Source organism: Rattus norvegicus, chromosome 3 (genome assembly GCF_021556685.1).
Source record: "Rattus norvegicus strain SHRSP/BbbUtx chromosome 3, alternate assembly SHRSP_T2T, whole genome shotgun sequence".
NCBI classification, from domain to species: Eukaryota; Metazoa; Chordata; class Mammalia; order Rodentia; family Muridae; genus Rattus; species Rattus norvegicus.
The window spans coordinates 61,649,700-61,663,547 of NC_141536.1; the positions used below are offsets into that span (position 1 = coordinate 61,649,700).

At 42.1% G+C, this 13,848-nt stretch overlaps 1 protein-coding gene across 17 annotated transcripts in view; it reads right to left on the reverse strand.

Moving 5' to 3' along the window:
• Zfp385b (zinc finger protein 385B) overlaps positions 1 to 13,848 on the reverse strand; it is a 372,515-nt gene that overhangs the window by 113,127 nt on the left and 245,540 nt on the right. For 2 of the 17 annotated variants that reach the window (XM_087651726.1, XM_087651722.1), the window contains exon 1: positions 4,841 to 5,031. In XM_087651726.1, the coding sequence (XP_087507852.1) occupies positions 4,841 to 4,979 (139 nt within the window). In that variant the 5' untranslated portion in view covers positions 4,980 to 5,031. 17 annotated transcript variants of the gene reach the window in all.

Sequence of the window (13,848 nt, forward strand, 5' to 3'; positions counted from 1 at the left end):
AACAAACAAACTAACCATCCAACCAACCAACCAACCAAAAACACAAACAACTAACCATCCATCCAACCAACAAACCAACCAAACACACAAACAACTAACCATCCAACCAACCAACCAACCAACCAACCAAACACACAAACAACTAACCATCCAACCAACCAACCAACTAACCATCCAACCAAACCAACTAACCACCCACCCAACCAACCAACCCACCAAACAACTAACTACCAAACCAACCAACCAAACAACCACACAAACAACTAACCATCCAACCAGTCAACTAACCATCCAACCAAACAACCAAACAACTAACTATCCAACCAACCAAACAAACAAACAAACAAACAACCTACCATCCATCCATCCATCCATCCAACCAACCAACCAACCAACCAAATAAACAAAATAAACAAAATAAACCCAAACCAAAAGGCTACAGGATAGGAAGGGAAGAGCCTCCAGAAATCTTTCTTATGTTTGCAAATACTTCCTAATACCTGGAGCCATGCTGTAGACATATGAATATTGTGAGCTTAATAATAACTACTGCCGTAGAAGGAGAAACTAAAAGTGTTAGAATGGCCAGAGAATGTATCACTTAAAGTCAGGATGTAAGCAAGATGTTAACATATGTGCTTCTTTGATGCTCCCTTTGGCTTCTCGCCTGAATCCCAGTTGCCACCGAATCCTATTGTTTCTACCTCCCCTTCAGGCTTCTGTGTCACTCCATGGTCTAGTTCCAGACCACCTCTGTCTGCACCCTAGTTACCGGCTCTTACCAGGAAAACATGGAGCCGCCGATGCTCTCCTACATTTGGTTCTCAACCTAGCAGCCAAGTAAATTGTTTAAAAATATCTATCTGATGATGCCAAGGTAAAAGACTTTCCCGGTGCACTAAAGGGAGTCATACGTGTGAGCATGGTCTACAGTTACCACAGGGTGACATCCTTGCACAATTCAAATTCTGCTTAGTAACATCCTCCTCCACTTTCCCCAAGGTCTTAGTCTCCCCTTCTCTTTTCCCGAATGCCAAATTACTACCTTCCAAAGAGGTTTCCTCATCATGGATTTCCCCTCTCCCACCCCAGCTGGGTAGAGGTTCCTTGTCTCCTCTCCAGAATTTAGTCAGCAAGAACCCAACAGCTACTTTTCAGAAGGTCTCCCCAGCTTCTGAAACAGTGCCAGACCCAGGGCAGGCACTCAGGAGGAGAGATGTGGGAATGGCCACACTTCCTCCAGTCTTTCCAAGGAAGATACACAATTTTAGTGTCATATGGAGACACACAATTTTAGTGTCATTATGATTTTAAGGGCTGCTTCTATATTACTGTTATAGTTTTCTTAGTATTTATAAAGTTCTTAGGAAGTCAGTAACATTTAAAATGTGGTATCTCATTATCACAGATGAGATGACACACAATTGGGAAGAAAAACCCATCTTGGGTATGTGTAAGATACAGCATTTGCCATGGTATCTACCAAATAGTTACGTTCATCTCCATTTATAGGCATGTAAATATCTTCAGCCCACAGACGGGCTAATGGAAGGGACCTACCGACTTTTATGTACATTTGACAAACTAGGACAAAAGGAACAGAATGGTCCCAGTTAGAGGTTTCACAAGACACAGAAAATATATTATCTATAAAACTTTATCCAAAACTTCAAAGAGGTCAACTTGTTTGTTTATTTATCTGAGATGGGATTTCAACCATTCCAGGCCAGTCTTGAACTCACTACGTAGCTGAAGATGACCTTGCATTTCGGATCCCCCTGCTTCCGTGTTTTAAGCAATAAGACTATAATATATAGGTATGCACCATCATACTTACTATCTGTGCTGGGGGTCAAACGCAGGGCTTTGGGAGCAGCAGGAAAGCACTCTACCCACTAAGTTGCATCCTGAGCCCTGTCAAATTTCTCTCTCTCTCTCTCTCTCTCTCTCTCTCTCTGTGTGTGTGTGTGTGCGCGCGCGCGTGTTATGTGGAGGGCAGAGCTCCACACTAGGTGTCTTTTTCAATTGCTCTCCACTTTGGTTTTCAGTCTGTTTTTGAGAAGGGGTTTCTCACTGACCCCAAAGTGCTGTGATTTGGCCTAGACTAGCTAGCCAGCCAGCCTCAGGAAGCCTCCTGTCTCTGCTTCTTGGAATTTCAGGCACATGCTGTCAGGTGAAACTTTTTATTTGGGTCCCGAGTAATCAAAATTCTCCTTCCTGGCAGTGCCATCTCTCAATGTCATTCCTCACTAATGTATTTTTAAGAGCATCTCCATATATTTGTATATCAAGGGCTTTTACATAAACATTTCTTGTGAGTCTCCTCTCACGTCTGGTCTAAGAATTTTATCATTTGTACCATCCACAGCCTATAAGAAAAACGACACATAAGATGTCACTCATTCCCTAAATGTGCATATTTCCTCTCAAATATTCTCAAGGTGTGTTTTCCTCATTAATGCCAAATAAAGGTCAGACACTTTGGATCACGTGGGAAATCACAAGGAAAATCTAAATCAAATCCCAAGCCACACAGTGCCTTTAATATCAGTGAGAAAACACACTGTGAAGTCTGAAGTGATAAGATAGCATATCTTAAAATGACTTGAAACCAAAAATGGATCCATAAGCATAGTCCCAGCTCACTAAGAATGTTCTTTGACTGGTTAGAATACGAGGACACAGGCCTCACCTTAGCATAGTTTTTTTTTTTTTTAAAACCCATGCAAACCAGGGTCATTTCTTCACAATAGTGACTTAGGCTGTTTATGAAGAAAGGTCACTATTAGATTATTGGCAAGACAGAATTCCAGTAAGACTGATTGATTGTTCTATCCCTTGGATAAGGCCCTCTGTTTATCCCTTCATTTTGAAGAGATTAATGAGTCATCTTAAATGTGAATGAATGGGTGAGTGCAGGAGGAGTCAACTTGGGTGAGCCCGTTCCTGGGTGCAACCTGACCCCTGTGTAATAAATCTTTCTAGAAGCAGGTCTTCTTTTCCAGATGGGCCCTGTCTTCACTTTTCTCATGTGGGACTTGGCAGATGGGACGTTCTGAATCTGAGAGGCCACCTCTCTGCTGACAACTGCTTTATATAGCCATCAGCGGTGAACTCTTACTGGGGCACGTAGGGGATCAGAACTGGTTGAGTCATGTCTGGCCAAGAGAGTCTGTCATCTCTCAGTCCTCTGCCCACCCGTCCGTCCCAACAGCAACGCACCGCTGTTATAAGACAGCTAAACTTCTAGCTCGAGAGAAGGCAAAACCGGCTGTCAGTACCACACTGGTTTGAGGAGGTCCTTTGTGCAGAGAGCACAAGGAAGAGTAACCTCTGCCTTTCTGTCTGTGATCTCATGTGTGAAGATTCGGAGGTTGGGAAGAAGCAGGAAGGAGTGCAGGGCTCTTTACCACCCTGTAATAGCTATAATAGCAAGACCCGAGATGGAAGTTTGCTCCCATCTCATATCACTCACGGGTTTTTGGAGGACTGCTTCAAACTTGCTTTCCTTATCTGAAGCAACTGCCTTCCCATGTCTGGATGGGGGATGACACTGTGGCTCTCATGGGTACAGAGTACCACCTATGACAGATGTTATTCTGTTTGCCTCCCTGATGCTAAGGGTCCAGGTTACCGAAGCCCAAATTTAGGAAGGGCTCCAACATCGGCAGCGTGTTCCATTTTCCTTGGCTTTAGCTCTGTTTTGGTTTAATGTCAGGATTCTTGATTTGGGATTCACGGACTACCCTCTCTCCTGGAACTAGCTACAAATATTTGCAGTCATGCTTGTTTTTCAGAGACAGAGAAATCTGATTAAATCAACTCACAAAGACTGTGATTCAAAGAGATTTATATTAAAAAAAAATGTTTCGGAAGAGTTACAGGCAAACTCAACATCTTTTTGTAAATCAGATTTGATTTTTAATTTACCAGAAGAGCCTGTGAGTACAGGAACTCCACCATGGATCTCTCTGTAGGCAACTACTTCCGCTGTAACTGCGTATTTAATCCAGGCTATTTCAGCATCGTACAAAGGATTCAGATCTTCACCTATCAAGTTTAATCAAAATAAAGCGCATGGTGATATTGCCTGTGTCTTAGCTAACGGTGCACAATTTCCAAGAGAGACTGAAGGGGAAGTTATGCCCGAGTTGAATGGGAAGGGAAGGGAAGAGCTGTACAAGGTTCTTGCTCAACCACTGAGAAAGCTTAATCATCCCACACCCAGACACTGAATAAATGAAGGAATGGAGGTTCTGAAAGGCCATTCGATTTGCCCAAGGTCATCACATAGTTACAGACAATGAGGAATCGCAGCTGTGGAGACCGTGTCAGTGATTATGAAGATGATGACAGGGCAGTGATCTACGGAGCAGTCACTTGAGCTAAGCCTCTTAAAGACTTAACCTCTCCTACTTGAGCTACAACCACGCAGGAAGATTTTATTACCTCTGCTCAGCAGATAAAGTGCTCTGCCCAGGGCTCCAGGGTCAGAAAGTGGACAACTCAGAAATCAAACCAACTCAGAACCCTGCCTCGCCTTGCAAGGCTGCTCTTAAACACTGCTTGAAACTGGCTTCCTAGGACACAACAGGGCTGAGAGGCACGCAATCTTGAAATATAAGTAGTTAAAGGCAATGTTGGAAAGACGTATCTGCAGCCTTTAAGGTCTATTCACATAATTGGATGGAGTTTTGAACATAATTTGACTGCAATATCCATATCATATACAATCTTTCTAGCCAGGCCCCTCCTTAGACTCCAGGCCAGGTGGGTCTACCACATGAAATTTGTTTCTTCCTTTCCAGACCTCTTTCTGGGATTCCATAAGCATATTTACCATTGGCCTTGAAACTGTCTGTCACGCCTGCTGAGGGCTGCTTTCCAGATCTGTCCCTGAGGTGGACAGACAAGGTGACTGTTTTCAGGAATTGCAGATGAAGCTTGGAGGCGGGGCTGTCTCTGGCTGTCTCTAGCATAGATCATGGAACAAGGCAGGACACAGGCCTGCTTTCATGTTTTGGCACAGAATGGCAAAGGATCTTAGAATGCTACTTGACTGTCTGCAGTTCTAGAACTCAAGAGCCAAGGATGAGAAAAATCACACAGAGAAAAGGTACAGCCAGCAGTATATGGTGACTCAGGGGTTCTTGGGCTGTGATCTAAAGGACAAAAGCAAAGTTGGAGGGTGAGAAAGAAAAAGTGCACAGAGGTGAGGATCAGCTTGCAGGGAAAATCGGTTTCTGATCTTTGATCTGAGGCCCCCTCCAAGTTAGGGATTCTGGCTTCCCCTTTCGAATCTGATACATGGAGTATGGGGGTTGAATGGGGCATAGTAGTGCCTGGCCTCCTCCTTCACTCTGTTCTGTCTTTTCAGTGTAACCAGGAAGACAGACAAATGCCAACTATGAATAAAGAAGACGCTTGAGGGGGGCTCTTGTCTAGAACCCGTTACTCATAGACAATTGTTATTTAAAACGTATTAGCTATCATAAATGTTCCCGGAAGTAGTCATTAAATTACAAAATATCTGAATTTCTAAAATTATATTTGATTTTCAGGTATCTTGAGTATTATAACAAGAATCCACACTCGTAATTATTTTCAAGATCATGTTCTCAACTATTTGAAGTTATCTTATTAATGCTGAACCTCCAAGAGTTTTTTTTTAAAATATTACTTGGGCTGCTAATTCATAACCTCCAAAACATATCTTCTCAAACTTTACGTGTGATTCCATACTGAGTTATATCAGCATTTAAGCTTTATTACCGCATCTGAAGTCTAGTCTCTTCTTAACCTCTAATATTGATATTCGAAGCAGAAATAAATAAATAAAGTTAGAAAATAAAAAATTAAGTAACAGCACTTTGGCTTGGATCAAAGTGGGTATAATTTAAATTTCGTTTTGCCAGGCTAAACGGCTGCTAAGCAAGTGGCGACCAGGAGAGAAGACAAAGATCACACCCAGAACTACTCAGGAATGAGGCCGGTGCTTTCCTGAGAAACTTTTCAGAAGCTAAGGCTATTATTTTTCTCAATCAGACATGTCATATATGACATGGTTAGGTTTTACTTTTAAATTGAAAACTTAATAACTTCTGAACCATTCGCAGTCGTCTGCTGTGAAGTTTTTAAGTTAAAAAAAATATAAATCAATATACCTGAGGGAAAAAAAACCCAAAACCGGATGAGAACGCTTTCAAGGGCATTATTAATATTTCAAGCCAGCTCAGAGGAGGAAAGTAAGTCTGTAGTCAGCAACACCAAGGCTCCTCAGATCTAACGCCTCTGTGGCTACGGTAAAACTCTTAATTTCTTTACATTTCAGCTCCTTCACAAACGGGAGAAACAGAATAAAATGCACCTTTAAAGTGCCACAGCAAAGAATGAACTCTGACAGTTCAGTTGGTAAAACGCCTAGAGCTATTATTAGATACATCTCGTTTCAACTTTAAGCAGAACAGGTCCTGTGAACTGAAAGGGATGGTTTTAAAAACATTTCTTTACTGAAATACTTCTACTGGACATTTTAAAAATTAATACAATCTTGGCCTAGGAGAGAGATGAACAAGTGAAAAGTTATTGAAACAAGGGTGTCAAGTTACAACCATCCCCAAATTAAAGATGCTAAATCCTGCGTATCGATCGCACCGCACTAGGTAATGCAGCGAAACCGTAATTTATATAAAGAATAGGGGGACAGGAGGGTAAAATCACACCCTTCTGTGGCTGAAACACAGATCAGAACTGACGCTAATCAGCCAGTACAGTCCCTGCTGGGCACAATAAATGAACACAGCACTCACTAAGATGACCTTCTTTACCGTTTTTACAGTTTTTATTTTATTTTTATTTTATTATTTCTTTACTCATGGTGAAGTACATAGTTAGCTGCAAGCTATTTCTGTCTGCCTCTGGGCAAGGTATTTGCTTCATACAGAACAGGGGCAGAAAATGCAAAAAAAACAAAACAAAACAAAAAACCAACAACAACAAAAAACCCAAAAAACAAAAACCCAACAACAAAAACAACAAAAAACAAAAACAAAAAACCAAACCAAACAAAACAAAACCCAACTAACTAACCAACTGAACCTCCCAAATCCCACTGATTAAACATTGGTGACATGTGCTGGATAACCAAGGAAATCATAAACACCGAAATACTTGCATGGCAGCCAAACTCATTACATTAGCAGGCACAGATCCTCTAGCCAAACTATATGGAAGCAAGACTGAGGAAAGAAAGTAATCTGAAGTCAACTGTATATGCAAAGGCATCCTCCATAAACATATGTGGAGACACGAGGACATGAGATCCTCCTCTCTGCTGGCTCCCAAGAGTGAAGAGAAGCCGCTCCTAATAGAGAGACTAGGGCTTTGCTGGGGAGGGAAGCTCCTGGCTTCACTTCCCCATTCTTTTCTTCATGACCTTCATTATATCCCTGCCTCCTGGGACTTGTCTTGACCGGGGTCCTTCCCTGGCCTCACCGATGTCACTGAGCTTCCTCCTCTGGCTCTGTAGGGACGCTGCTGTTCAGGTCTCACCACTGCTGGCTGTGCGGACAAGAGCCCTCCTAGGGACTACTGATCATCCACCTGAGAGACAGCTCAGTAAGAGAAGGGGCTTGCTCTGTGAGCCTGGCACCTGAGTCAGAGCCCCAAGGCCACATAAAAACTGCTAAGAGAGAGCTGACTCCACACATTTGTCCTTGTCTCTATGTGTGTGCTATGGCAACACATGTCCCCTAATTCCCGTGTCACACACAAACAACGCAGAGTAAAAAAATGTAAGAACTACTGATCCTTGAATTCTGAGCTGACTCTGCTTCTAAGAGCGTAGACAGATACCTACGGCGCTGCCAACTGGATACTCCATCCTCATGGGGAAACCCAAACTCACCTGTGCTGAGTTTCCTTTTACAGAAAGAAACCACTAATCCTAAATGTATATCCTGTTAAAATAAAACCCATTTCTAGGGCGGGTGAGGTGGAACAGTGGTTAAAGCTCTTTGTTTGGTTAGATCTGTTTACAGCTCACCAAATGCTAGAATTCTACTGAAAAAGAGTGAAAGCAGTATTTATTTGGAATTCTCTGGCTCACAATCATCGTTTCCCTCCCCATGCGAAGTAGTCAAACGCTAAGAAACCACGTGAAGTGAAGCCTATGATACAGCTGACTCTGAGCTGATACGTAGAGTTTTAGGTGACTTCTCTCCTTACCAAAATTCTTTGTGGTGATTAAGTGGTAATTTAATTACGCCAAAATGCTTTGGTCTCAGTAACGTTTTGTTCTCAATGTGAAGAAGGGACCATGAGGCTCTGATTTCTGAGAATGACTTAGCCACTGCTACCTCGAAATCAATATGGGACCCCCACCCCAAAAAACTGGACCCACTGACACTCCCCCTCTATAAAGAGTTGGGGGAAGGCCACCAAAGTGTCCCCTGAGATTACAGTCACCCCAACCCCATCATGTCATTTCCTCCCCTTGACAAGTGCGTGTAACCCCAAGCACATGGCCTCTGGAGAGAGAAGGCTAAGCGAATGAACGACACCAGTAAAGCAGCTCTTATGCTAACACAGTTTTTGGTGCTGATGCATTGAGAGCCGCTCATCAGGTTACCAGGGTGCATTTGGCTGTGATCATTTCTTTACTCTGCCGATGCTATATGTGGGTGACTTGTAGTGACACTGGGCCTAGCTAGGGAAGTAGTTCAATAGGTACACATGTTTGAACGTATACTGTTTACCTAGTGCTGCTGTGTATGTCTATAGGAGGTGTGTGTGTGTGTGTGTGTGTGTGTGTGTAAATCAGTGTTACTAGTGTGTCATTGAAAATCTGTTAGAATTCCTTCATGAGTTCCCTTTTTAAATTGACACATTGCAAACTATACTAATTTATGATGTGCCATGCAGTGTTTATGCACACACACACGTGTACACACACGTACACACACACACACACACACACACACACCTTTGTACAATGTTCAAATGAGGGTAATATTCCCTGACATGTCTGTTTTTTGTGACGAAACATTTAAAATGCCATCCAGCCCCTTTTGAGTAGATACTATCATTGCTCATGGTTTTCTGCTGTGTGACATCAGAACACATTATTCCTCTGAGCTAACTTTTCCATTGTAGTCACCTATCTTCCCTTTAGTACTGTATTTGTATGTGTCTACATGTATGTGAGTGTATGCAGCTATATAGGTCAGTGTGTGTGTGTGTGTGTGTGTGTGTGTGTGTGTGAATCAGAGGACAGCTTGAGGGAGCTGGCTTTCTCTTCTCCTTCTGCCATGTGGGTCCTAGGCACTGACCTCAAGTTGTTAGGTTTGGTGGTAGGGGTCTTTACCCAATGAACCATCTTGCTGACCCCCATCTTTTCATTTTAAAAGTAAAGCAATCTACGTATGAAGGTCTTTGTCAAAGACCTTGACTTAGTCTCTTCTGTAGTCTATGATTTTCCTTGTGTTCTTTCAGTCAAATGTGGCGTCCAAGTATCTGAACTTTCTTTTCTCTTACTGGCTCCTAATCTCAAGTGTGTATATATTTAGTCTTCCAAAGACTTGAGATCCATTCATTCCTCTGTTGCATCTTTTCTCATCACCACTGTGGTCTTTTAGTCAGGGTTTCATCACCTTCATCTCCCCTGCTGCTGCTAGAGCAGTGGATGTAAGGTAGAGTAGTATATGTGAGGTAGGGCAGCATGTGTGAGGTAGGGCAGCATGTGTGAGGCAGAACAGCATGTGTGAGGTAGGGCAGAATGTGCAAGGTAGAGGTGGGACCATGGCACTCCTCGGCAGAGTGTCCTATCTTCATGCATCAACGTAACACTAGATGCCACAGGTCAGGTGTGGTAAGGCAGATGCGCACACAATGTTAGCTATGTGGTGGAGACAAGGCAGATGAGGTCCCCATGCTAGGGAGCTTCAACCTCCCCACATCACTGGCATGAACATGCCCTACAGGGTCCTCCACAGTGAGGTCCTTGCTTATTGTCTGTGCTTCCTTTCCATCGCTGCCTGAGCCACGTTCTTCACAGTCTGCTTCCAACACTGCATCGGCGAGACAATCTGTTTACAGTTCCATATATATATTAGCTGTTTCACACCTCTGCGGGTTTCTTATATTTGCCCTTTGCCCTCCTCGCCCACATTCATCTGTCTATTCCTATCCACTTAGAGCGAGGCTGTTATTTTGGACTGGGCTAGATGAAGCAATACCACTGCTTTCTTATAATACCTGAATTCCCAACACCTGAGTTCCACGTTATTCCTACCACACACTACATTGTGTGGTCACACATGAACAGAGTCGTTTAATGTCTATTCAGTTCCAGCAAACATTTAACGGTTACCAATTGTGAACATGATTTAAACTTTCTATTAATCGTATTATATAAAAGCTATATAACAACATATGCGATTTCAGGAGACAATGTTGGCAAAGAGATACCAAAAGTACAGAGAGTCACAGCTCAGAAAAGAATGAAGTAGCAGGAGACACATGGATTCAAGGTCAAATCTCATACCCACTGTAGGCTTGAATATTGCGGTAGTTATAACAAAACGCAGACGACATTCAACTTATCTTTGTTATTTCTGCCTTGCTGATCGAAGAGTCAATTATGTTGTGATAAAGAGCTCTTTGCACTACAGAAGAGAATCTCAGGAAAATTCCTTAATGATAGCTTCAAGCATTCTTCCTATGTGATAACAGCAGTCCAGGAGAAAACTGGATATGAAAATATATCGAGGTAGTGGAAAGCAATCATTGTCCCCACACGTACACTTGCAGCACAGAAAGCTCCAGCCACCACAGGAACTTTGAGGACTCTCTGGGAGACAATATGCAGGCTTGTGAGGTGAAAGGGTCCTGTTTCTTAAGACCAAGACTTTTGGAGAACGATCCAATGATGTCTCCTAAAATCAGACAGTAGGCTCCCCTTTTCTCTTCTAAGCTAACTGTAGTTCCAATTAGGGGGCGTAATGCGGAGTTGATCATTACCAGGTAGATAAATCTCATAGTGAAACATGAGGTCTCTAATAGCATACATCACAGCTATAGGTGACTGTAGTTCACCCCCTGTAAGGCCCAGTGCTGTTTTCTCTCATTGTGCAAACCTGGAATGAGTTTCAAAAGCAAGCTCGGCCCATGTCTGTCAGTATATTTCTAACAACAAGTACGGCCAATGGACCGGGGGTCATTTATAATGACTAATCTCGGGGAGGGCGATCAAGTTAATTAAAGCTTTATTAAAACATTCAAAACTGTATGTGTTCTTACTCTTAGAGAAGATCCTAAATTTCTTTGTAATAACCCTTTGGATGACATTATGTGAATAGTTTAATAAATCACCGGATATCTTAAAAAAGCATGAAAATAATGAGTGATCAGTCAAAGGCTTGACCGAATAGCATTTTTTAAAATATAAAACACATTTTTTATAATATAAAAACTGACAGCTATCAGTAAACACCAACGTGCTTACATTTCCAAAGGTTTCCTTGGGCTACTGTGTTTAATTCTCATAATATTACAATCTGTTTTTCATATTAAGAAGTCAATGAGGGGCCCTGGGGAAATGGCTCACCCTCAGTAAGTGGAAGGTTTGCTACACAAGTATGAGGTCCCAAAGTGTCATCCTTAGCAATATCATGTAAAAGCTGGGCATGGGGCCACACACCTTTTATGCCACTGCTGGAGAGGTGGAGACAGAACGATGTCTGGAGTTCTCTCGCTAGCCAGTGTCTTATCTTCCTGCAAGTGATGAGCTTAATGTGTGGTAGACAGTGACTTAGGAAGACACAAAATGCTTGTGGCTTCTACATGCTCATTCTTTTTCTCTCGTATTCTCTCTCTCTCTCTCTCTCTCTCTCTCTCTCTCTCTCTCAATATACAAGCTTAAATACTATATACACACAAAAATGAAAAATCCAGTAAGTTTTTAATAGGGTCTCCATGTTTCAGAGACTATTTACTTTAGACTTATATATTATTGTAGGCTAGACATCTTAAGCATTCATTGATCAACTTCCTGGTAATAGTACCTGATTGTGGGAAGCACACGTGTGTGTATCCACATATACAGTAACAGGTCTTCAAATTATGTTCATAGCTATGCGTGGTGCACAAATCACTCAATTGAAATCTTATTTCGCATCTACTGTGACCTTAGCCCTCTGTTAATCTTGAGAAACACACACACACAACACATCCCTGCTTTCGAGATGTTAGCTGGGGATTAGCAAGATGGCTCAGTGGGTAAATCTGCTTGCACCATTGATCTGCAGAACACAGGCTAAGTAAGCTGGGTTTGGAGGAATACGTTTATAGCCTCGGCACTTGAACTGTATGACGGGAAGCAGAACCAGGCGGTTGATCCAGAACTGTGGTTCTCAACCTCTGGGTTACAACACCTTTGGGGGTCCCATATCAGATATTCTGTATGTCAGATTCCTAAAGATAGCGGAATTAGACTTATGAAGTAGCAACACAGCAGTTTAATGGTTGGGAGTCTCTCTCATGCCATGAAGAAGTGTACCACCACGTCAGGAATGCTGAGAACCACCAATGTAGATGCTTACAACCCTGGAGACTCAACGAAGCAGAAACAACAGAGAAGCCTCAACCGTGTGGAAGGAGAAAAGAACTAAAAACTGTCCTCTGACCTTTACATGCGTTCTCTGGGTTCTGTGTCCCTCAGAAAACGATACATGAATAAAACTAAAGGAACTAGTTGGGAAAACAAAATAAGCACCTGGGACAAGCTGTATGTGACGTGACAGAAAGCTGTAGCAGCATGGTTTCACAGAGAATTACACTAAAGCGATATTCACTTTGCTCTCCTCACCTAGACTTTAAGGAGGTGTTTGTCCCTGTGTGCACAGTCACTCAGGGACTACTTATAAGGCAGAGAAGCAGATTTTTGTGTCATAATTCATCTTGCTCATGTACATGACCATAGATGCCCTGCCCTGACGCTAAAAACATTGTTCAAATAAACTCACGAGTACTTTCTGAGTTAGGAACAGGACTGCCTACACCCATGTACAGGTTGGAAGTGGTTTTTTAAATTTTATTTACTCACTTGCTTCTGACTTTCACAGCCATTAGACTCTGTTCCTGAAGTGTCAACGTCACACTAGCGCTTGACTGTCTGCTCAACTGATCACGAGCAGAAGTTAATGATATTTACACCACTAATGCCCTCTGCCTTCAGTATGGTAAGTTTTGCTCTGGTCTAGCTGCTTCTTTCTGAGAAAAATATATGGCTTTCTGCCTGAAAGTTTAACCAAAAATGTGTATGCAAATAAGATTTCTTTCATTTTCAACCATAAGCACGGATACATACTAAACTGAAAATGGATGAGATTCTGTAATTACCTCTTCCAGATGAGAACCAGGACGGATATGCAAGACATACTAAAGTATATGTTGTTAATTGGCCTCAGCTTACACATTCAATTAACCTCAAACCTGGGCACAGGACGAGGATACTTCCTTGTCATCGTGGGTATATAAGCTGATGGTGCTATAGAATTATATGCTACATTTATGGAATCAAATTAATAATTAATAAGAAAACGAGTATTTTAATAGAGACTAAGTCCTGGAAAAGGTATATAAAAATTGAAAATATTAACTTGAACATTTTGTGTCCCAAATTAGAAGCAGTGAAATCTCTGTTATTTTACTGTTTGTTTCTTTGATAACGACTATTAACCTGTATTTATCAGTAACTGTGACTGACTTTCTAGTGTGAGATAAAAATGACAATTCCAACGTCAAGTTTCTTTCATTAACAAGAACTAAATAACCACAAACCAATGGAAT